We start from the raw sequence: 25339 nt of genomic DNA, 5'->3' as shown, positions 1-25339 counted from the left end.
ACCTGGGACCACAGGCGTGCACAACCACACCCAACTAATTTTTGTATTTTTTGTGGAAAGAGGGTCTCACCATGTTGCTCAGGTTGACCCCGAATTCTTGGGCTCAAGCAATCTGCCTGCCTTGCCTCCCAAAGTACTGAGATTATAGGTGTAAGCCACCTCACCCAGCCTGTTTCTTTTTTTTTTTTTTTTTTTTTTTTTGAGACGGAGTCTTGCTCTGTCACCAGGCTGGAGTGCAGTGGTGTGATCTCGGCTCACTGCAACCTCCACCTCTGGGGTTCAAGGGATTCTCCTGCCTCAGCCTCCTGAGTAGCTGGGACTACAGGCGCCCGCCACCACGCCCAGCTAATTTTTGTATCTTTAGTAGCGATGGGGTTTCACCATGTTGGCCAGGATGGTCTCGATCTCCTGACCTCAGGTAATCCACCTGCCTTGGCCTCCCAAAGTGCTGGGATTACAGGCGTGAGCCACCGCTCCCGGCCTCACCGAGCCTGTTTCTATGATCTATTTTCTCCCCTTCTCTTTTTTAAAATGCTGAATTTGTCACAAGGATTCATACATCCTTTGGGTTTATTAAAAAACTTTTTATAAAAATATTATATATAGAGAACAACACAAATCGTAAGTTTACAGTTCCATGATTTTTCACACATGAAATACATCTATATAACCACCACCCTGAATGAGAAACAATCTTATCAACACTCCAAATACTGTTCCCAAAAAGGTTGATCAGTTTTTCAGAATTCTAGCAGCATAATTTAGTTGTGCCTCTTTTTGCATGTTCTATGAATTATACAGCATGTGTTCTTACATGTCTGGTTTTTTTTTCACTCAATATTATGTTTGTGAGAACCTTCTATATTGTTGGGTATACTTTTCATTTTTCCCTCTACTGCTAGACATTTGGATGGTTTGCAGTTTGGGAATATTTAGTAGTAGTACCTCTGGGTTATATCTTTTGGAGAACATAGGTCTTCGTTTCTTTGGAGTATATACCTAAGAGTACTATTGCTGCTCACAGAGTGAGCATATTTGTAACGTTAGTAGATACTGCCAAATGGTTTTGCATAGTGCTTGTGCCAATTTATTCTTTCACCAGAATTCTATGAGGCCTCTGTGTTCTACTTTCTCTCCAACACTTTATTTTGTAATTTTTTTTTTGAGACTGAGTGTCGCTCTGTTGTCCAGGCTGGAGTGCAGTGGTGCGATCTCGGCTTGCTGCAACCTCCGCCTCCTGGGTTCAAGCAGTTCTCCTGCCTCAGCCTCCCGAGTAGCTGGGATTACAGGTGCGCACCACCACACCCTGCTAATTTTTGGTTTTTTAGTAGAGATGGGGTTTCACCCTGTTGGTCAGGCTGGTCTCCAACTCCTGACCTCAAGTAATCTGCCCATCTCGGCCTCCCAAAGTATTGGGATTACAGCCGTGAGCCACTGTGCCCAACCTTTTTAAATCTTTTTAATTTGAGCAGTTTTGTTGGGTGTTAAGTGATACTAAATTATGGTTTTAATTTTTTATTTCATTGATAGCTATGATATTCAGCATCTTTTCCAGGGTTTATTGGCCATGTTTATACTTCCTTGTGAAGTACCTATTCCAGATCTTGCCTGTTTTTCCATTGGGTTCTCCAACTTTTTCTTCATTATTTGTAGAATTTTAAAAATATATTACGGTTGTAACTCACCTGTCATATGTGCGGTGTGTATGTGTATGTCTTACAAATCGTTCTCCTATTCCGTGGCTGACTTCTCACTCTTGTGTTTTTTGATGAACAGATATTCTTAATTTTGTCCAATTTATAAATACTTTTCTTTATAGTTAGTATTTTGTGTCCTGTTTAAGAAATCTTTGCCTATCCTAAAGTCATAAAAGTATTTTTGGCCAGGCGCCGTGGCTCAGGCCTCTAATCCTAGCACTTCGGGAGGCTGAGGTGGGCAGATCACAAGGTCAGGAGATCAAGACCATCCTGGCCAACATGGTGAAACCGCGTCTCTACTAAAAATACAAAAATTAGCTGGGCTTGGTGGCGTGTGCCTGTAGTTCCAGCTACTTGGGAGGCTGAGGCAGGAGAATGGCTTGAACCTGGGAGGCGGAGGTTGCAGTGAGCTGAGATCACGCCACTGCACTCCAGCCTGGCAACACAGTGAGACTCCGTCTCAAAAAAAAAAAAAAAAAAAAAAAAAAAAAAAATATATATATATATATATATATATATATATATATATATATATTCTTGTGTTTTCTTCTGAAACCTTGCTTTGCCTTTTACTCTTCTATCTTCTATTCATCTAGAATAGATTTGGTTGTGTGGTGTGTGTCAGAAGTCCTGACTTTCAAAAAATACACTTATCCAGTTGACTCAGCACCATTTATTGAAAAGACCTTTATCATAAATGAGATGTATATGTGGATCTGTTTCTAGACACAGTATTTTTCATTTCTGTATTTTTTGAGATGGAGTTTTGCTCTTGTTGCCCAGGCTGGAGTGCAATGTGCAATCTCGGCTCACCACAACCTCCGCCTCCCAGGTTAAAATGATTCTCCTGCCTCAGCCTCCCTAGTAGCTGGGATTACAGGCATGCACCACCATGCCCAGCTAGTTTTGTATTTTTAGTAGAGATGGGGTTTCCACATGTTGGTCAGGCTGGTCTCGAGCTCCCAACCTCAGGTGATCCACCCACCTCGGCTTCCCAAAGTGCTGGGATTACAGGCGTGAGTCACCATGCCCAGCCAGACACAGTATTTTGTTCCACTGGTATATTTGTGTGTGGTTGTGCTGATAGTGCACTGGCTCAATTTTTGCAGCTGTATAAACTTAGGTAGTATAAATCCTCCAACCTTGTTCTTCTTAATGTTGTTGGCATGGCTATTCTTGACATGTTATATTTCTATACGAATTTTAGAATCACCTTATCTACAAAAAAATTTTTAAAAGAGAAAAACATGGTGGGATTGCAGTGAATATGTGGAACAATTTAGGGTGAATTGGGTCTTTGTTGAGTTTCCAAGCCATGACATATGGCATATTTTTTCAGTTATTTGGGTCATCTTTATTTTCCTCCTGTGTTTTAAAAATTTTCAGTGTGGGTGTCTTTTTTTTATTTTATTTTATTTTATTTTTTTATTTTTTTTTATTGATCATTCTTGGGTGTTTCTCACAGAGGGGGATTTGGCAGGGTCATAGGACAATAGTGGAGGGAGGGTCAGCAGATAAACAAGTGAACAAAGGTCTCTGGTTTTCCTATGCAGAGGACCCTGCGGCCTTCCGCAGTGTTTGTGTCCCTGGGTACTTGAGATTAGGGAGTGGTGATGACTTAACCAGCATGCTGCCTTCAAGCATCTGTTTAACAAAGCCCATCTTGCACCACCCTTAATCCATTTAACCCTGAGTGCACACAGCACATGTTTCAGAGAGCACAGCGTTGGGGGCAGGGTCACCGATCAACACGATCACAAGGCAGAAGAATTTTTCTTAGTACAGAACAAAATGAAAAGTCTCCCGTGTCTACCTCTTTCTACATAGACACGGCAACCATCCGATTTCTCAATCCTCTCCCCGCCTTTGCCCACTCTCCATTCCACAAAACCGCCATTGTCATCATGGCCTGTTCTCAACGAGCTGTTGGGCACACCTCCCAGACGGGGTGGTGGCCGGGCAGAGGGGCTCCCCACCTCCCAGTAGGGGCGGCCGGGCAGAGGCGCCCCTCACCTCCCAGACTGGGTGGCTGGCCAGGCGGGGGGCTGACCCCCCCACCTCCCTCCCGGACGGGGTGGCTGGCTGGGCGGGGGGCTCACACCCCCACCTCCCTCCCAGACGGGGCGGCTGGCCGGGCGGGGGGCTGAACCCCCCCACCTCCCTCCCGGACGGGGCGGCTGGCCGGGCGGGGGGCTGACCCCCCCACCTCCCTCCCGGACGGGGTGGCTGGCTGGGCAGGGGGCTCACACCCCCACCTCCCTCCCAGACGGGGCGGCTGGCCGGGCGGGGGGCTGACCCCCCCACCTCCCTCCCGGACGGGGCGGCTGGCCGGGCGGGGGGCTGACCCCCCACCTCCCTCCCGGACGGGGCGGCTGGCCGGGCGGGGGGCTGACCCCCCCCCACCTCCCTCCCGGACGGTGCGGCTGGCCGAGCAGGGGGCTGACCCCCCCCACCTCCCTCCCGGACGGGGCGGCTGGCGGGGCAGGGGGCTGATCCCCCCACCTCCCTCCCGGACGGGGCGGCTGGCCTGGCGGGGGCTGACCCCCACCTCCCTCCCGGATGGGGTGGCTGCCGGGCAGAGACGCTCCTCACTTCCCAGACGGGGTGGCTGCCTGGCGGAGGGGCTCCTCACTTCTCATATGGGGCGGTTGCCAGGCGGAGGGTCTCCTCACTTCTCAGACGGGGCGGCCGGGCAGAGACGCTCCTCACCTCCCAGATGGGGTCGCGGCCGGGTAGAGGTGCTCCTCACATCCCAGATGGGGCGGCGGGGCAGAGGCGCTCCCCACATCTCAGACAATGGGCGGCCGGGCAGAGACGCTCCTGACTTCCTAGATGGGATGGCGGCCGGGAAGAGGCGCTCCTCACTTCCTAGATGGGATGGCGGCTGGGCAGAGACGCTCGTCACTTTCCAGACTGGGTAGCCAGGCAGAGGGGCTCCTCACGTCCCAGACGATGGGCGGCCAGGCAGAGACGCTCCTCACTTCCCAGACGGGGTGGCGGCCGGGCAGAGGCTGCAATCTTGGCACTTTGGGAGGCCAAGGCAGGCGGCTGGGAGGTGGAGGTTGTAGCAAGCCGAGATCACGCCACTGCACTCCAGCCTGGGCACCATTGAGCACTGAGTGAACCAGACTCCGTCTGCAATCCCGGCACCTCGGAGGCCGAGGCTGGCGGATCACTCACAGTTAGGAGCTGGAGACCAGCCCGGCCAACACAGCGAAACCCCGTCTCCACCAAAAAAATACGAAAACCAGTCAGGCGTGGTGGCGCGCACCAGCAATGGCAGGCACTCGGCAGGCTGAGGCAGGAGAATCAGGCAGGGAGGCTGCAGTGAGCCGAGATGGCAGCAGTACAGTCCAGCTTCGGCTCGGCATCAGTGGGAGACTGTGGAAAGAGAGGGAGAGGGGGGAGAGGGGGAGGGGGAGGGGGTGTCTTTTACATCTTCCATTGGAATGATTTTATTTAACTAATTCATAGGTATCTGATATATTTTGATAATTTTATTTTGTTATTTTTATTTCAACATGTTTTTGTGATAATTCTAATATGAACATCAATTCTTGGTTTTTGTAATTTGGTACTGGATTCACATACGTTATAGTTTTTCTGGATGCTGGACATTGTAAGTTTAAAAAATTGCATAAGCTCTAGATTATATCAAATTATATCTTTTTCCGGGGTTTATTTGTTCTTCTGTTTGGCATTTGAGTGGAGCCCTGATAGCCTTAATTCAGTTAGGGTCAAATCTGGATCAAGGCTGTATTACATTTTGGGTAAGACCTCTAGTTTGCCCTGATTTTTGGGCATATTCTTCCAGGGCTTTCAGTTGAGAGCCTGGTGTGTTCACTTAACCACCATCTCATTGGGTCCTAAAATCTCAAGAATACAAAGCCTTCCACTCTGATTTTCAGAGGTCTTCGGCTTACCTTTCGCCTTCCACACCTCATGATTTTAGAATTCAGCAAATGTCTTGAGGTAAAGCCAGCCATGTGTTTGAAGCCCTTCAGGTCTTCCATTTTTTTCACTCCAAACCCCTTAGATGCTAAACGATCAGCTGGTTTCTCTGTCCTTTATTTGGGGCCCTCTGTCTGAGTCAGACTCACTTTTTTGGTCCTTTACTTTTTCCTGGAATCAGCAAATGCCTCAAGGGAAGAAAAGCTATAGTTTACCAGCTCACTTCCTAGCAATTACTCCTTCTCCAGATTCTTGGCTCCATCTGTTCTTGTTGCTTCAGCAGCTCTCTGTCTGATGCCTTTAAACAGATGGTACTTTTCTTGTATTTCATCAAGATTTTCTTGTTCTTGATGTGAGCGTTGATCTGTAACAGAGTGTTTCATCTTAACCGGAAGTGGAAATTTGCATTATTCTCCACCATTGCTCAAGTCCCTCTAGTGGGGCCTCACAGCTCAATATTAGGGGAAAAAATATTGAGAAAGAATTTAGAGTATTTCAGGTTGATTGATCATAAAAAAGAAACAAAATGAGTGATACCTAGGAAAATTATTTGATTTACAGAAGGTTGCACAGCAGAATTATAGCTGCCACTCAGCCATTCCATTAAACCTGCGGTACTGACTATGTAAGATGCTTCTGTGTACAGAAGCTAGAGAATCTTTGGTAAGCAACATAGAACTCTAGGATTTAAGCTCTTGTCTGTGATCAACAATATGATGTTGAGTGCTTAGAATCTTGAAGTCTCAGGTTTATTTAAACTGATTATTTAATTGTAGTGGCCTGCTTTTACCTTCTCACCTCAGTTACCTTTGTTAACATTTGTTTGTATTCTTTTATGAGGCAACCTTGAATCCCATATGCAATGTGTACAAGATGGTTCATTATTTCTTTTTAATAACAGTTTAACTTCTAGTAGTTACTATGAATCAGTTTTAGCCTCTTAATCTCAGGATTTGGACTAAATATTATACAAAATTTATAATGTTAACCTTTTGTTATAATAATTTGTAAATTTCTATAAATTATATTTTCTCTAGTTAAGTATTACATCTTTTAATGAAAATTTTTGAATATTGGTTAATTTTTGTCCTCAATATTAGAACAAATATAATCTAGAAAATTGACATTAATATATCAAAAACTAATCTGTCTTATAAGATTACTGAGAAAGTAATGAACACTGTCACCTTGGTTGTCATGTGGTGAACTGCATGTATTGGTTAATAATAATCATACATTTTCAGTCTTGATTTGACAAAAGCAACAGAGTGTCTTCTCTCAATATAGGAAAGAATTATTCCATATTTATTACGACTGAGACAAATTAAGGATGAAACTCTTCAGGCTGCAGTTAGAGAAATTTTGGCCCTAATTGGCTATGTGGATCCAGTGAAAGGGAGAGGAATCCGAATTCTCTCAATTGATGGTGGAGGAACAAGGTAAGGCTAGGAACATGATTCTTTTTTTTTTTTTTTTTTTTTTGAGATGGAGTTTCCCTCTGTTGCCCAGGCTGGAGTGCAGTGGCACAATCTCGGCTCACTGCAACCTCTGCCTCCCAGGTTCAAGCGATTCTCCTGCCTCACCCTCTCAAGTAGTTGGATTTACAGGCTCCCGCCACCATACTCGGCTAATTTTTGTAGTTTTAGTAGAGACAGGGTTTCACCATATTGGCCAGGTTGGTCTCAAACTCCTGACGCCAGGTGATCTGCCTGCCTTGGCCTCCCAAAGTGCTAGGATTACAGGCGCGAGCCACTGCGCCCAGCTGGAACATGATTCTTAAAAACTACAGATTCAATTCAGCTTTAGGAATTAAAAAAAAAAAGATTTGATATATCATTATAAAATCAAATTTTTAAAATAAAACATGAAATTGTTTTAATTAATACTTTATTAATCTAAGTGCTACTCTGACATATACTTCAGTTCTTTGGTTTGATTTGGTATTTATATTTTTGTATTTGATTTGATTTGATTTTAGTATTTATATTTTTATATTTGGCCTTTTTAGACCTTTTTGGTAGTTCAGAAGCTTATCAACCATTATTCTCATAAAACCTTGACAGTGTTTTATAATTTTAGCTTTCATTTATTATTTTATGTTTTTGGAGACAGAGTCTTGCTCTGTCGCCCAGGCTGGAGTGCAGTGGTGCGATCTCAGATCACTGCAACCTCTGCCTCCCAAGTTCAAGCGACTCTCCTGTCTCAGCCTCCAAAGCAGCTGGGATTATAGGTGTCCACCACCATGCCTGGCTAATTTTTTATGTTGTAAGTAGAGACGGGATTTCACCATGTTGTCCAGGCTGGTCTTGAACTCCTGACCTCAGGTAAACCACCTGCCTTGGCCTCCCAAAGCACTGTGATTACAGGCGTGAGCCCCGCGCCCAGCCAGCTTTCTTTTATTACACTTATCTTACCCATATATATCAACTAGTTACTTGATAAAGTGATGGTTACAAAATGAGGCTATATTAACTTCCTGACTTCTGATGTCTTCACTTGGAGATGCCAGTTCTGGTGCCATATAAGAAATAAATTCTTTCTTTGTTCAGAAGGAGATAATTTCACTATTAAGCTCCATTTTTACTACTGGCAATCCAGCCATGCTTCCTACTCAGTCTTTGTTTATCTAGTTCCTTCCAACTTGTTGGTTAGATTTTTTGGCTTGGTTTTTCAAACCTTTTCCCCAAAATCTTCTAGCTTGTTCTCTAGTTCCCTGCCATCTCTACTGTTACCTTGTAATTCATAATACATGCCCTGCCTATTGTTCTTAGGTTTAGCTTACCTCTCTGATTTTGCTTTTTGGTATAACCAACTTGCCAACCACTCTTCTGTATGTTCAAGTACTACCCTGTATCTTTTTGTTAAATTCCTTGGTTCTGTATTCACCCAAGTCCTTTATACTTTGACATCAATATGAAGGAAGGAATAAGTAATGAGAGAAGGAAGCTAACCTCAGATGGTGGCAGTGGAAGGCAGGAGGAAGGAAAAATGTACCAGTAACTTTTTTTTTTTTTTTTTTTTTTGAGGCAGAGTTTTGCTCTGGTTGCCCAGGCTGGAGTGCAGTGACGTGATCTCGGCTCACTGCAACCTCCACCTTCCAGGTTCAACTGATCAGTTCTCCTGCTGTAGCCTCCCCAAGTAGCTGGGATTATAGGCATGCACTACCACACCCAGCTACTTTTGTATTTTTAGTAGAGACGGGGTTTCACCATGTTGGCAAGGCTGGTCTCAAGCTCCTGACCTCAGGTGATCCACCCGCCTTGGCCTCCCAAAATTCTGGGATTACAGGTGTGAGCCACCATGCCAATATCAGTAACTTTTAAGAAACATGGAGACAGGATATGGTAGACATAGGTCAAGATCACTCTAAGAGTAAACCTGTGTGTGACTGGGACAAAACTGCAGGGAATCTCAACAGATTGGTGTTGAGGAAAGAGTTCTTTCTTGAACATATTTAATATAAGATTATATCCATATAGAAGTGCTCAGTTGGCAAAAGCCCACTGAAGAGAGAAAAATCTTTAAAGATCTTAGAGGATATTTCTTAGGAAAGTGAAATAATCTTAAGAAGGTGTATGTCATTCATGTGATACAGATAAAGTGATAACTGGAGAGATTATTCTAGTTCATAGAATTGATTCCAAATGGTGAAAAATAGGGAAAATGGCAGTTAAATGAGTAGGGGCATTTCACTAAGGAGCAGAAGGAATCCTCTCTGCCATAATGTTCAGGGGAGTTGGGACAGGTAGTGTCATTCATTGAGTCAGCTAACAAATATTGGGGGCCTACTATGTTGTAAGCACTGATTTAGATCCTGGGGACGGTGAGCAAATAAAACAATACAGTGTTTGCATTGTAGAGAAGGAAAAGACAACAAATAGAAAAACAAAAATATGTTATTCTGGGTGCTATGAAGAAAAATAAAGCAAAGTAAAGGGATAGAGAGGAAGAGTACTATTTTAAAGAATGCTCAGGACCAAGACTTCTTTTTAAAGAAGTTATATTTATGTAGAGATAGGAAGGAAGGAAGAAAATTGAAGAACATTCACATGTCTAAGGTCAGACAAGCATGATGAAAAAGAAGTTTGTATCCAATAAATAGTTTATCTCGTAGAATAAGAGTTGTATTAGTCATATAGGGAGGAAATCAGTGTGAGGTAATTTGGGAAAATCTAGGGGTGGGTTAGGATGAAGTTAGGTTTAGGTTAGTAATTCTCCACTGGAGGTGATTTTGCTCCCTAAAGGACATTTGGCAGTGTCCGGAGACATTTTTGGTTGTCACAACTAGAGCACTGCCACTTGCATCTAGTTTGAAGAGGACAGTTGTGACTAAACATCATACAGTGCACAGGACAGCCCCGCAAAACAAAGATTATCCAACCCAGAATGTCAGCAGTTCTGCTGGTGAGAAAACTTGGTTTAGGGGAATATGGGAAAGCAGCCCAGATGGGAGGTTTGTGCGGAAAGCAGTAATGTATGAGGGATTGAGAGAAAAAATTAAAAACCTTATCTTTGACTTCTTTGTTATAAGAGAACCTACAGTGGTAGACACAGACAGCTGTGGCAACTTGGCAGATATATACGTATTTGAATTCATTCGGAATTTATGAGTACAACATTTTTAAATAGTTAATTTTCCCGATTATATGAGTAGTTAGAAAAACCTGAGAGAGAAAAAAACCCCAAAACCATAGCTCACAACTCTAAGATTATTTTAGTATTTTGATTTATTTTCTTCTAATCTTTTTCTGTGTGAACATATACGTGCCTATTTTATTTCCTTTTTGTGATAATAGAGGTCACATTGTTAAATATATTTTATGCAGCATTACGTTTAATTCATCATGTCTTGTCTTGAATTAATAATGTACCTCTTTCATAAGATATCTTAACTCTCCTCAAATCCACATTATTTGTTGTATTTAAAAAATCAGCATCTTTGGTTTTCTACTTTAATCTTACAGAATTTTCTAGTTAACTTCTTGTTAACATTATCAAGGCACAATTTGACACTCTAAATTTTTTGGTGCCTAACTACCTTTGTGTTCCAGAACTTACCTACCCCCTACCTTGTGTTGGGAATAGAGCTTTTCATCGTTTTTTTTATTCTCCCACTGTTAAAAATTGTCATGATACACACATGACAGTTTACATGGTACATACACCCTCAATTGGTCTATATCTCCTAAGCTTTTTCATCATTTCGCATTCCTTCATGAAGCTATTAACTGCTGTTTGCAAGGATTCAGAAATGAGCAAAGTCAGCAACATTAATTAATATACCATTAATGTAGAGGGTTAACCTAAAGTTATTGAGAGTTTTTAAAAATGAATAAAGAAAAGGGAGCTTAAAAATCTGACTGGTGGGTGCGGTGACTGGTGGGTGACTGGTGGGTGCGGTGGCTCACACCTGTAATCTTAGCACTTTGGGAGGCTGAGGCAGGTGGATCATGAGGTCAGGAGATCGAGACCATCCTGGCTAACATGGTGAAACCCTGTCTCTACTAAAAATACAAAAAAAAAAAAATTAGCCAGGCACGGTGGCGGGCTCCTGTAGTCCCAGCTACTCGGGAGGCTGAGGCAGGAGAATGGCATGAATCTGGGAGGCGGAGGTTGCAGTGAACCCAGTGAGCCACTGCACTCCAGCCTGGGCAACAGAGTGAGACTCCATCTCAAAAAAAAAAAAAAATCTGGTGAAATATGTAAGACAAAAATGTATAGAGTCATAGGTGACCAACTATATTAGTAAGAGAGGAAACCAAGGTATGGCATTCCAAAACCAGTGAGTGAGTTTTTAAGTGTTTTCCAGTTTTTTTTGTTTTTTTGTTTGTTTGTTTGTTTTCAATTTTATATTGGCATATCTTTGTATTCTTATTTAGTTGTTTGTTGGTTTTTGGCATTCTTAAGAAGTGTATTTGGGTAGATTTCTTCTTTTTACTTTTTTTTTTTTTTTTTTCTGTAGAAATAGGATCTCGCTATATTGTTCAGCTGGTCTTGAACTCCTGGCCTCAGGTGATCCTCTTACCTCAACCTCCCAAAGCGCTGGGATTACAGGAATGAGCCACTGCCTGGCCAGATTTATTCTTAAAGAGATACTGTTCTGCAGAAGGATGGGTTCAGTGAAAAAACAAGAGAGAGATACTAATATAAATTTTAAAATGTGCTGCCTTAGTGTAGGTTTTTTTTATCATTTAGATATTAGATTTTCAAAAGTAATACTAAAAATTTGGACAGGCAATTTTTACTGATTTTGATTTATATTATTAATTTTCATGTTAGCATATAAACTGCAAAAGCAATTCTTAGATTGTTTTATTCAACAGCTTAAATTATTTTTTCTTTAAACAGGAATTGTCATTTTGCCTTTAATCTTTTCTGTAGGGGCGTGGTTGCTCTCCAGACCCTACGAAAATTAGTTGAACTTACTCAGAAGCCAGTTCATCAGCTCTTTGATTACATTTGTGGTGTAAGCACAGGTAATTATTATTATATGGAAGTGGTGCATTCTGGCAGTACATGAAGGAAAAGAACATTAAGCACTTATGTTTAAGATCATAGTCCTTTGCCTTCTTCAGCCCTCTCTCCATACCCCAAAATTTTGTACTTTCTTTTTTGTCTTTTGTTCATGGTTATGCCAGTTAGGCACACTAGGTGGCAGTGTGTCCTACCTATTATAGCTAGGTATGGAATCAGCTGTTTAAAAGGACATCCAAGAGTACCTAATATGTTTAATTACATTGGTTCCTAGGACTAACTTGAAGGAGAATTGCTTAGTGATTTGGTGAGTTGTCAAATATGCCATATTCTGTGACTAAAACTAAGTAATTCGTTGATGTTAGAAAGAACGTGAATTATCTACCATAGTATCTTATATATAATTTAATGTAAAACAACACATTTGTAAATATTTTTAAATTATTATTATCATTATTGGGGGTAGCATTTATTTAATCCTTTTTGAGACCTGGTAAATCCCTTTACATTTGTTAACCCAGTAAGACACATGAATTTTGGTTGTTCTTATTACTCCCATTTTACCCCTGAAACAAATGGGGCTCTGAGAAGGAAAGTCATTTGTCCCAGGTGACATAGCTAGAAAGTATCAACGCTAAAATTTAAGCCAAAACTATGATTCAGGAGATCTTATCATCATAAGGGCTATAACTTAACACTGATAAAAGCTAAGGATTCTTTTTTCCAGGTGCCATATTAGCTTTCATGTTGGGGTTGTTTCATATGCCCTTGGACGAATGTGAGGAACTTTATCGAAAATTAGGATCAGATGTATTTTCACAAAATGTCATTGTTGGAACAGTCAAAATGAGTTGGAGCCATGCATTTTATGACAGTCAAACATGGGAAAACATTCTTAAGTAAGTTACAATTACTCTTTTTAAATGTTCTGATTATATAGGTAGTATGTGCATATTATAATTTGAAAAATGTCAATATTAAATTATATTCTTGCATATTATAATTTGAAAAATATCAAGAATATTAAATTATTCGACTAATTAGAGATAACCACTGTTAGTATTTTGGTGAATCATAGTTTAGTAATTGTTTTGGGGGGTTTGTGTGTGTGAGATTTGCATGTAAAAGTTGCAATTGCCTTTTTTAAAAATATGAGATATTTGCATCCTATTGTTTTTACTTAACATATTAAATGTGTCTCAAGTCATTCTAAAATATTCAATTATTTTTATTTTTATTTATTTTTCGACACACGCTCTCACTCCCGTTGCCCAGGGTAGAGTACAGTGGTGCTATCTTGGCTCACTGCAGCCTCAACTTCCCAGGCTCAAGTGATCCTCCCACGTCAGCCTCCCAAGTAGCTGGGACCACACGTGTGCACCACCATGCCCAGCTAATTTTTTCTGTTTTTAGTAGAGACAAGATTTCACCATGTTGGTCAGGCTCCTAACCTCAAGTGATTGGCCTGCCTCCCAAAGTATATATAATCATAAAATATAAACATAAAATCATCCACAATCCTGTTATTCAGAGCTGTAGACTTTAATATATCTCCTTCTAGTTTATTAGACCATATACATTTTGTATAGCTGATATTAGATTGTAGTTGTAAATTCGTATCCTTCTCCTTTTTTCAAACGTTCTTAAAATCTCCTGACATATTTTTAAAGACTACACTGTACTCCAGAGTGGGATGTTACACTTTCTTAATCATTTCCATTTAGGATTTTTATGGATATTTATGACATTTATGTTCCTAATTTTTTGGGATTATGAACAATGCTGTCATAGAAAACTTTAAATTTCTTCTCACATTTCAGAATATATCAGTAGGTCACTATATAAGAAGCATATTTATTGGGTCCAATGTTGATGTCTTCTTAAAATAATTATTATATAGGAAATAGAAAATATATCGAGAAAACAATAAAAATAATTTATAATCCCACTAAGAACAAAAGCACTATTAACATGGTGATGTGTTTTTTGTGTAATTTCTTACAGATAGACAAGTGTATATGTGTGTAGTTGTGAGTGTGTGTGTATCCATTCTCTTTACAAAATTCAGATAATGCACATGTAGTTTTGTGTCCTGCATTTTCACTTAGCATTTTATCACAGATGATTTCCTATGTCAGTTAATATTTTTTGAAACATATATTAATGGTTCTTCACCGTTTTATGGATATACTGTTTTTTATTTAACAAATCCTCTCTTAGAAAAGGATACTTCAGATACTCTTGCAGTTCAAAATAAAATTTAGATAAACATCTTTACTTAAATCTCTGGCTATATCTTTAAGGTAAATTTCTAGAAGTAAAATTGTGGGTCAGAGGATATGCATGTTTTAAGAATCTTGATACATACATAGCTGAATTTGTTCTTCAATACAGTGGTTTTAGCTTATTCATCTGCCAACATCAATTTGTATTTGTTTCATGAAATATTTGTGAACACCAAACACTTAATTTTTAAAATGACATCAGTTTGAGAGATTTTGAAGCTCATGTTTCAATTTGTATCACTTTCATTATTGATGAGTTTAAACTTAAAAAAAGGTTTTGGTTTTTGATGGCTTTTTATTTTTTGTGTGTGAATTTTGAGGGCATAATTTTTGCCTATTTTCTTATGGGATATTCCTCAATGTATTGTAAATATATTAACCATATATTGAAAAAGTGCTAATTAATAATTTTTTAATGTAGAGGATTGAAACATCTTCATTTAGCCAAATCTTTTCCTTTAATGATTTTTAACTTTTATGTTTGTAAGTCTTTTCTACAATCCTACTACGGGGCATATACCCAAAGGAAAATAATTCATTCTGTCAAAAAGACACATGCACTCATGTGTTCATTATAGCACTGTTCACAATGGCAGATACATGGAATCAACCTAGGTAGGTGCCCATCAACAGTGGATTGGATAAAGAAAATGTGGTACATATACATTGTGGAATACTATGCAGTTATAAAAAAAATCATGTCCTTTGCAGCAACGTGGTTGGAGCTGGAGGCCATTAGAATAAGCAACCTAACACAAGAACATAAAACCAAATACCGCATCTTCTTACTTATAAGTGAGAGCTAAACATTGAATATACATGAACATAAGGACGGGAACAATTGATGCTGGGGACCATTAGACGGGAGGGAGAGTGGGAGTGTGAGCTGAGGAGCCGCTTGTTGGGTCCTGTGCTTACTGCCTGGGTGATAGGATTGTTGGGACCCCAAGCCTCAGTGTCACACAGTTTACCCATGTAACAAAACCTGCATGCATACTCTTTATACTAAAAGTTTAAATTTAAAAATAAATAAATAAGTCTTTTCTACTCTTAAGGTAGGTAAATATTTGTATTATTTCCTACTTCTAAAGTGTTCAGTTTATATGTAATTCTGAAGTTACCTAAAACTTATTTTGATATGTGTTGTAAGAGAATCAAACTTTTTTTTTATCAGATGTTAATCCAAATGTCCCAGCTCCATTTATTTAACCGATTTGAAACATCATCTTTATCATATTTGAAATTCTTATCTATATTAGAATCTGTGTTCAAGTTTTTGGTTTCTCTGTGGATTTATTTTCGTACAAATTCTGTAGATTTAGTTGTTGAACCTTGGCATAATATTTTTATAATGATACAGCATAGCAAATCTTTTCTCATTATTCTTTTACACAATTTTAATTTTCAAAGTTAATCTTAGGCTACTTTTGTCACATAAAAAAAAATTCCACTGGTATTTGGATGGAAATTACATGAAATGTATCACTCATTTTGTGGAACATTGACATCTTTCCAATCGTGAAAGCTTCCCATCCATTATCATTGGATGTTACTTATTTTCACATCTTTTGTGTCTATTAGAAAATATAATTCACCTTCCTGGCCTACACGGTGAAACCCCATCTCTACTAAAAATACACACACACAAAAAAAGCCGGGCATGGGGGTGGGCGCCTGTAGTCCCAGCTACTGGGGAGGCTGAGGCAGGAGAATGGTGTGAACCTGGGAGGTGGAGCTTGCAGTGAGCTGAGATCGCACCACTGCACTCCAGTCTGGGCGACAGAGCGAGACTCTGTCTCAAAAAATATATATATATATATAATTAATATCTATTCCCAGTATTCATACAATCAATACTTTTTATTATTTAATGAAAATTTAAAAATTTATTCTAAAACCAGCTTCTCTACTATGAAATTTTTTCCTTTTGTTACTTATGAGAGTATCTTTGCATATTTATGTATTGCTGTCTCATTTTTGCTCTTCTGGCAACTTCTTTATTTTTAATCATAGCATTGATAAATTTTATCAGTGTCGTTAGTTGTTTTTTCTTTCTCTGCTTTTTCAAACAGCCTTTGCTGCAGAACAAGCCGCTCCAAAACTTAGTGGCTTAAAACAATGGTGATTTAGTCTCATGACTCTGTGGTTTGACTGGGTGTTTCTTCTGTTCTTGCCTGAGCTCACTTGGTGGCTCTACCAATGGGTCTGGGAAGCCTCTCTCTCCACCTGGTCATTCTCACCCAAGCTTCGTCTCATCATTGTGGTTTCAGAGTTCCCAGAGTTCCCAGTGCATAAGCACTTATCAAGCCTCAGTTTAATGGCATGTTTGTTGAGGTCACATGGACGAAAGCCATGCCAACCAAGAGTCTGTATTGGAAGAGACTGTATACAATGACATGGATACCAGGACTGTGATTCACTGGGTGCCAGTATTGTTAATATTCTTCTATATCTACCTTCTGGCCTTTTTTGTCGTAGCATTTTTCCCCCATTGTTTATTGAGAGGACTTTTATTTATTTATTTATTTTGCTGTGATAATTTTGTGTTATTTTAAGGGAACTATTTTATGCCATCAGTAGAATCTAGGCATGTTGATTTTTTTTTCATATTTTGACATCTCGGAAATAAACAATTACCATTGCTTTTGTTACAAGTTTATATTCATAAGTTAATTCACTAAAAGCATTTTAGGTTTTCATAAAACCAAGATTTAAACAAATATAAAAATAAATAAATATGAACTTTGCTGAAAAGTGTGAAATCAGCATGCTCCTAGGATTTCTCTTGTAATTTTACAGTAAGAATTCTGTGAAAAGACAAAGAACCTTAAAAAGATAAAATGCATTGATCTTCATGTAGTAGAAATGTATAGATCAGGTTGGGAAAGACAAAAGATCTTGTCCATTTTGGAAAGTATTTTACATTGATATTTATTAAAGCTTATAAAGGGTAGATCACTGAGCAGTTTGTAAATATTCTTTTTATGAAGTTCACTAATATTCTAGTTGGGAAACATGAGTATTGTTTGAAAAACACATTAGAAAATGGTTTTACTCATGAGGAAGGCTGGTGATACCATAGTCTTTGTATTCAATATAGGAAAAATACATAATTTTTAAGTCTGGAAAAGTCTGCATTGAAATAAAATTCTCTTATTATGGAATTGCAAAAATTGCTGCCCAAGGACAATTTCTGTAATGTTATAGTATTTCAAATGCCAACTCTGATGATTTTCAAAGCCGTTTTCTTGATGACATTGGCTGTTACCAACCAAAACAAGCTTAAAGTCTCATTGTCCTCACCTGGTTACTCTAACTAGCCCGTGCATACTTCTGCAGTCTTATCTCAACACAGCTCCTTTATCCTATTGGCAGGACCCTGAAAACAACAGATTTATTTTGCCTTTGTGCCTTTAATCTGTATATGTCCTAGCTTTAAATATGTTGCCTTGCAGTCTTTCAGTGTCTTCCTCCAGCAACCTTCCTGCATCCTTTCCAGTTACTGCCCCTCTGTTCGTTGCTCCACCTCAGAACTATAGATACTTGCAGTTTGAATCAGAGGTTGATAAATAACTGCATATTGTTTCATGTGCATTAATGGGATTATAAGCCTCCTAGAGGAGAGTCTTACATTTTTTCCTTCATAGCACTTTGACAAAGCCATGGACAAATAGTAATTGCATACTGTATGTTTCCTGGTTGTTAGGAGATAAAGTCATTTTGATATAACTTATTTTTTTCTCCTTTAATAAAGGGATAGGATGGGATCTGCACTGATGATTGAAACAGCAAGAAACCCCACATGTCCTAAGGTAAGCTTAGAGTCTCTTAAATATAACACCTAGTTCCATCTGAAGGTCTGGTGAAAGCACTTGTCCTGAGGGCCGTTTTATTTTATTTTTATTTTTTGAGACAGAGTTTCACTCTTATTGCCCAGACTGGGGTGCGATAGCACGATCTCGGCTCACCATAACCTCCGTCTCCCAGGTTCAAGTGATTCTCCTGCCTCAGCCTCCCAAATAGCCTGGGATTACAGGCATGCACCACCACGCCTGGCTAATTTTTTTGTATTTTTAGTAGAGACAGGGTTTCTTCATGTTGGTCAGGCTGGTCTCAAACTCCCAACCTCAGGTGATCTGCCCGCCTTGGCCTCCCAAAGTGCTGGGATTACAGGCATGAGCCATCGTGCCCGGCCCTGAGGGCCCTTTTATTAAGGTATTACAGATTATATTAATTCTTTATATATTGAGTCATTCTATGAAGGGATGGGATATCATCCTTATACCTTTTATAAATTCAGTAAAACTATACCAGAAATGGAAGAACATGAAAGATGGACTGAAAATAAGGAAGAATTATTTCATCATAATTTTAAAAATCAAATCTAGTGATTTAAGGAACATTATGACATTTTTTTACCCTAGTTTTTTTTTTTTTTTTTTTTTTTTTGAGACGGAGTCTTGCTCTGTCGCCCAGGCTGGAGTGCAGTGGCACAATCTCTGCTCACTGCAAGCTCCGCCTCCCAGGCTCACGCCATTCTCCTGCCCCAGCCTCCCAAGTAGCTGGGACTATAGGCAGCCGCCACCACGCCCGGCTAATTTTTTGTATTTTTTAGTAGAGACAGGGTTTCACCATGCTAGCCAGGATAGTCTCGATCTCCTGACCTCGTGATTCGCCCACCTCAGCCTCCCAAAGTGCTGGGATTACAGGCGTGAGCCACCGCACCCAGCCTTCTTACCCTAGATTTTTAAAGAGAAATTTTATATGCCTCTTAGATACAATACAATCATGCATCACTTAATGATAGGGATACATTCTGAGAAGTGTGTCATTAGATTATTTTGTCATTGTGCAAGTATTATAGAGTGTACTTAGACATACTTAGATGGTATAGCCTACTACACATGTAGGCTAAATGGTATAGCCTATAGTTCCTAGGCTATAAACCTGTACAGCAGGTGACTATACTGAGTACTGTAGGCAATTGTGACACAATGATAAGAATACTTACGTATCTACAGATATACAAATATCTAGATAAAAAGTATCTATAGAAAGATACAGTGAAAAATACAGCATAGAAGCCCGTTTATAGTCTTATGGGACCACTGTTGTATATGCGGTCCATCATTGACCAAAACATTGATATGCAATGCATGACTATATTAGATTATATTATTATACAAATTGAATCCCTATTAAAATTGTAATGTCACTTAGATGTGTCTCAATGTGGCTCTTCATTTATTTGTGTGTTTGAAACCCAATGATCTGAGCGTTGCTTGAGTTCTGTTTAATATTACTTGTTTAAAGAATAGAATTTATGTGCCTAGAAATTTCATGCAGCTTGTATTTATTCTCAGATAACAAACTGTAACCATGAAAAAAAACAAGTGCAGCTCTTTCTGTTGCTCTTAACTATGGCATACTCATACTTTGATTCATTCTGCAAGTATTAATTATACACCCACTGCTTGGCACTTTGGATTCATTTGTGGGCAAATGTAGACATGGGGTTCACAGCTCTGTAGGGCAACATAGGTGTTAATGAAATAATCACACAGATGACATGTAGTAGTTTCCCTGAAATACATAAGTGCTATGGAGCATAAAAGCAGTTCTTTGAAAGCATATTTTTAAAGAGACATGAGGGACAGCTAATTTAAGGAAGTGAGATTTGAGATGTCAATGTGAAGGCCATTGAGTAGGAGCATTCCTGGCAAAGGGAATGGCCTGTGCAGGAAGAGTTATAGAGAATTCCAGGAAATGATAGAGTTCTTAAAGATCAGTGCCTCGGAATCCAAGGGCTGCATGTGGAATGAGGCTGGAGCAGTAGGCCGATTAGATCAGACGCAGGGCGTCAGAGGCTGTGATGAAGAGATGACTTAGCTCTTTTTGAGAGGACACTAGGGTGCACTCTATGCTTCTTGCTTGTTCCCCTGTATCTCCAAGGCTCCTTGTTTGTTTGCTTGGTTTAAATTATGAAGTAGTCAGTTTTGAATAAAAGTTATGGGGAACTTTAGCCATCTTAAGAAGTAAATCATCATGATAAATGGAGAGCCACTCATATGTTTTCTTAATCCAACCATATTTATATGCCAACTATAGAAAGACTCTGGATTTTAGTATATGGCCAATGCCTATCCATAGTGGCCTAGAGACAGACTTGGATTACTCACAGGAATTTGGCATGTGACCTTTGTTTATTAAATATCAAAACAATTGGCAGGACTTGGCACAGGACACTAACTTTGGCCTCATCAATACCTGTCAGCCTCTTAAGTTTGTATTACAGATCATTAATAAAACAGCACATTTCATGTAAATTTAACTGACAGTGATAAAATTGGAGACCTGAGATGGTTGACATTATAGTTTTTTAATAAACATTACCCAACTACCAGGTTTTAATAATTGTGACCTGAAAGCATTGATTGTGTAGTGTTACATTTCAGAGTTATTGAAGTCAAAATACTTTCAAAGAGCACAGAAACAAAGACTAATTTGTAAGTGATATTATGAAAATAGTGTGCTTATCTTGAAGCAGTTTTTTTTGTTTGTTTTGAGACAGAGTCCCACTCTTGTCACCCAGGCTGGAGTGCAGTGACGTGATCTCGGCTCACTCCAACCCCCACCTCCTGGGCAAGCAGTTCTCCTGCCTCAGCCTCCCGAGTAGCTGGAAGGCACCTGCCATCATGTCCAGCTAATTTTGTATTTTTAGTTGAGATGGGGTTTCACCATTTTGGGCAGGCTGCTCTTGAGCTCCTTACCTCAAGTGATCCACCCTCCTCGGCCTCCCAAAGTGCTGGGATTACTGGCGTGAGCCACTGTGCCCAGCCTTTAAGCAGTTTTTATTCATTACTACTGTTTTGTCAATTATTATGTAAAGGTCTAGAAATGTTTGCCTTTTTGAATTTTTTTTTAATCAAATTGAGTAATGGTCAAATAAATCTCTTTTATTATTATTCTCATAACAAATTTCTCAGAATTGCTTCAGTCTTTATATCTGTTATCCCACAAAGAAATGCCTGTTTAAAAAGATCTGATTCTCTTTTTTCAACATTATATTTGTTACACATGTAGTTGTAGATTGTTCATTCATACTACTAAATAGTATATAATTTTTACAGATCCCAAATATATTACTGTTAATGGTGGAATTGTTCACTTTTTCATTCACTAGGTAGCTGCTGTAAGTACCATAGTAAATAGAGGGATAACACCCAAAGCTTTTGTGTTCAGAAACTATGGTCATTTTCCTGGAATCAACTCTCATTATTTGGGAGGCTGTCAGTATAAAATGTGGCAGGCCATTAGAGCCTCATCTGCTGCTCCAGGCTACTTTGCAGAATATGCATTGGGAAATGATCTTCATCAAGTAAGTTGACTTGTATGTCTTATTTTTTTTAATTTTACATGATTAAAAGAATCAGCACTTATTAAATGTCATTGATCTTCAGAAGGATCAACCTAGGAGACTTTCTTCTTTGTGTCTTCATATGTCAAAAGAAGAACAATTTAGGATATTTTTATTTGTTGTTTTTCTTAACAAGCCTCTGACATGCAAACATATTTTAAGAAAGTTTTTGTGTTTTATATAGTGTGATTCGTAGCCCATTATGATAATTTTATGATGGAAAAGTGAGAGTATGTATGATTAGCTTTCCAAACATGATAAAAATTAAAAACGATATACACTCCCTGAAAATGCAGAACCCAGTCTGCTTGACAGTTTGGGTGGGCATATTTTGAAGAAAGGGATACAGTAAAATAATAGTAAATACTCATTAAGTTAGCTGTGTGCCAGACACTTATTTAGTGCTGTGCATGCATTATCTCATTTAATCCTTGCTACTTATGAGGTAGAGTTATTTCCATTTTACAAACAAGGAATTCGCACCTTAGGAAAAGTTAAGTAACTGGACTAGCATCACAGCTGTTAAGTTACAGAGTTAGGATGTTGTCCGTAATTATACTCTTTTAAATTCATGTGTACACTATCTGTAAAAGTGAATATTATTTCTGGAAATTCTTTTTATGTAAACTCATTTATGCTTTTCCTCTGTCAAGTTTTTCCAACTCTGTATGGAAATCTTAATTCATAACTTACACTAAATGCTAATAAAGCTTTAGAGCTGATACTTTGAAAGCTTGCATTTTTATATATAATTTTTTATATTATGTCTCATTTAAAATTAGTCTCATTTGATGGAGTAGAATGAGAGGAATCTTGACGTTTTTCTCTAGTCCCTAAAGTACGTCTACTCTCTTTATTTGGTCAGATATCTGTTGAGAAAAAAATCTTACACTGTTGACAGAGATAGTAAGACGGCATTCAAAAACTCATATATAGATCTATATAAACAACATGTCAGCAATATAAACTTCAAAACTTTCTAATGGATCATTTAAACTAAAACATTTTTATCAATTTTATCTCATTTTGATACAATAGCTTATATATATTTTAAAATGTTATGGCCAGCTATTCCTATTTTCTTTTTAATCTTTAAGTAATATAATATTTGTAGTTAAGAGATTAAAATAGGATTCCTTTGTCTTTGGAGTCGGTTCAAACCATTTCTTACTTTGCAGAATCGGTCATTGTTGAATTATTTAAGGCACTTCCCCTTCTTGCCTTTCTTCTCTTTCTTCCACCCCCTCTGGGCAGAAAGTACTGGCTGCTGAGTTTCTGATACTGATTTCAGGACTTATTGGTCAAAATAAAATTTTTATTTTAATATGTGGCTTACTATTTTTAACAACGATTTCCCCTATTCTTATGTACCATGTCATAAATTGAGAAATAATTTAGACAGTGTATGTAAAATATAATAGAATTTTTAAGTTATAACCTTAATAGTGCTACAAACTTGCAGTTATGCCAATTAGTGAAAGTCTCAAATACTAAATACATTTGGGGATCTTGTGTTTTCCACACTTCAAAAGAAGTTATTTCATTTGCTCTTTATTCTTTATCCAAAAGAAAGTAGTTCTAAAGTTTAATTCATTACTGTTGAATATATATTACCAAAGTAATTCAGTGGTTCCTTTTCCATTTCAGATAGATTAGTGATATTTCTGTTCATGCTTAGACATTTTTATATTGATGACTGTAATCCTTTAACTTATTTTGAGCCACAGATTAAAATAACTTCTTAAGGTTATTTGAATAAATAAATGTTATTTATAATTTACATAAATTTTTATGTAAAGCATATTGCCACATGGGCAAAAAATGTACTTTCATATAGATCAATAAGCTTCAGAAACATTGGCACATTTAATTAATAAAAATATTAAAATGGAATCTAGAGCCTAAGAAACCTACTTAAGGAAATATTTTTCTTACTCTGTATTCTCTTCCAAGACTTGAAGAAGAAATGGGATATTTTTCACTTCAAATGACAACTCAGAAGATTGATGGGAATATTTTAAGGTGTGAATGATCTTGGTTGCTTAAACAAAGAAAACGTTCAAGCAAAGTCCTAATTCTTTCTAACCACTCAGAAGTTTTGCCAAGTTTAAAGTATAGTACTACAACCTTCTCATCCTAAATTCTTTTAATAATTATATTCAATTATTACCAGTCTCATTTTGAAAATCCCTTTTAGCTGTCACATCTGACATATGTTTTAATGTAGTTACTTGGTATCCATTGTAGTAGAGGTTAATTAATATTCTATTTGAGCAATTATTGAAAGTAGTGATATAATTAAGAGTTATGTGTAGGTGAATGGGGAGATTCATTTGCCTTTGACTATAAGAAGAAGAAGATTATTACAACATTTATAAGGTTCATTACAAGTCCTAGAAAATTATAAAGTGAGAAGAATTCTTTGTGAGTAGCTCCCAATCTCTCCGTATCTGCCCAAGTAGTAGCATAATATGTACATGGAAGTACTACTTTTTAAACAAAATTATTCCTTCTCTCTTTCCATCTCCACCTTCAAAATTAAATTGTTCATTCCTGTCTTTGGAGAAAGAATCTGATAAATTAGTTTACACTAGAGGTTTTGATGACCAATTCTGATATACATATTATTCCTACCAGGCTTTATTTACATCATAAAAGTTTTTGTTCAGAGCTTAGGATACATAAACATAAATAAATTATGAAATTTTTATTTAAACATTCCAGGTAAAGAGTGTTTTTAGCAGAAAGAGCCTCCCCAACACCTGCCAAATTATGCCTATACCAAACCACAATTAATAATTTTCATTATAAATGGACAGAAATGTAGTGAGTGCTTACTCAGTGTTAGGCACTGTGCTAGCTGGGAAGGATATAAAGATTTTTAACCATAGTTGGCATATTTTGTGCTTCCTGGATCCTGCCCTCAAATAGTTCAGACAAAAAGAATGTAAACCCAGTTATAGAATGAGGTAAAAATTTAATTATCAATATATGTACAGGATTAAGAAGTACTGTAGAGGTGATTTATTCTGTCAGGGTCAGCTTAACAAAGAAGTTGTCATCTGACTTGATGTATAAAAAATGGGTCATTGATTAGGGATAGAAAATGGGATGAGGAAGGGAAAATGGGGAGTGATTCCTCAATGGTTACAGAGTGTGGGTGATAAAAATGTTTTGGAAATAGATTGTAGTGCTGAGATACAGTGGCTTACACCTGTAATCCCAGCACTTTGGGAGGTTGAGGCTGGAGGATCGCTTGAGCTCAGGAGTTCAAGACCAGCCTGCTGCAACAAAGTGAGACCCTGTCTCTACCAAAAAAAGAAAAAAAATTAACAGGATGTGGTCTACAGGAACTACCATGGACCTAATATTAGCCCAATGACCTACTGATAGAATAGCCATCTGACAAGAGTAGGCTAACTATAAGCAGAGCTTAAAAGATAGTATGCCTCACCACTAGATTAGAGTGAGCCCAGAAACCTTAACTGCTGTACTTTTTTGATAAAAAGTGAGTA

General features: G+C 38.5%; 1 protein-coding gene across 4 annotated transcripts in view; it reads left to right on the top strand.

Moving 5' to 3' along the window:
• The window catches only part of PNPLA8 (patatin like phospholipase domain containing 8), a 54058-nt gene that overhangs the window by 16161 nt on the left and 12558 nt on the right, over positions 1–25339 (top strand). For 2 of the 4 annotated variants that reach the window (XM_063815529.1, XM_003951108.6), the window contains exons 4-8: positions 6936–7087; positions 12030–12124; positions 12850–13021; positions 18162–18219; positions 21591–21785. In XM_063815529.1, coding sequence (XP_063671599.1) covers positions 6936–7087; positions 12030–12124; positions 12850–13021; positions 18162–18219; positions 21591–21785 — 672 coding nt within the window. Of the gene's footprint in view, positions 1–6935; positions 7088–11996; positions 12125–12849; positions 13022–18161; positions 18220–21590; positions 21786–25339 lie in introns of all 4 variants that reach the window. The other 2 variants (XM_009453979.5, XM_016958026.4) reach the window with 1 other exon arrangement.

Source organism: Pan troglodytes, chromosome 6 (genome assembly GCF_028858775.2).
Source record: "Pan troglodytes isolate AG18354 chromosome 6, NHGRI_mPanTro3-v2.0_pri, whole genome shotgun sequence".
NCBI lineage: Eukaryota > Metazoa > Chordata > Mammalia > Primates > Hominidae > Pan > Pan troglodytes.
Note: the sequence above shows the minus strand (reverse complement) of the source record. Positions and strands in the feature narration are given on the sequence as shown.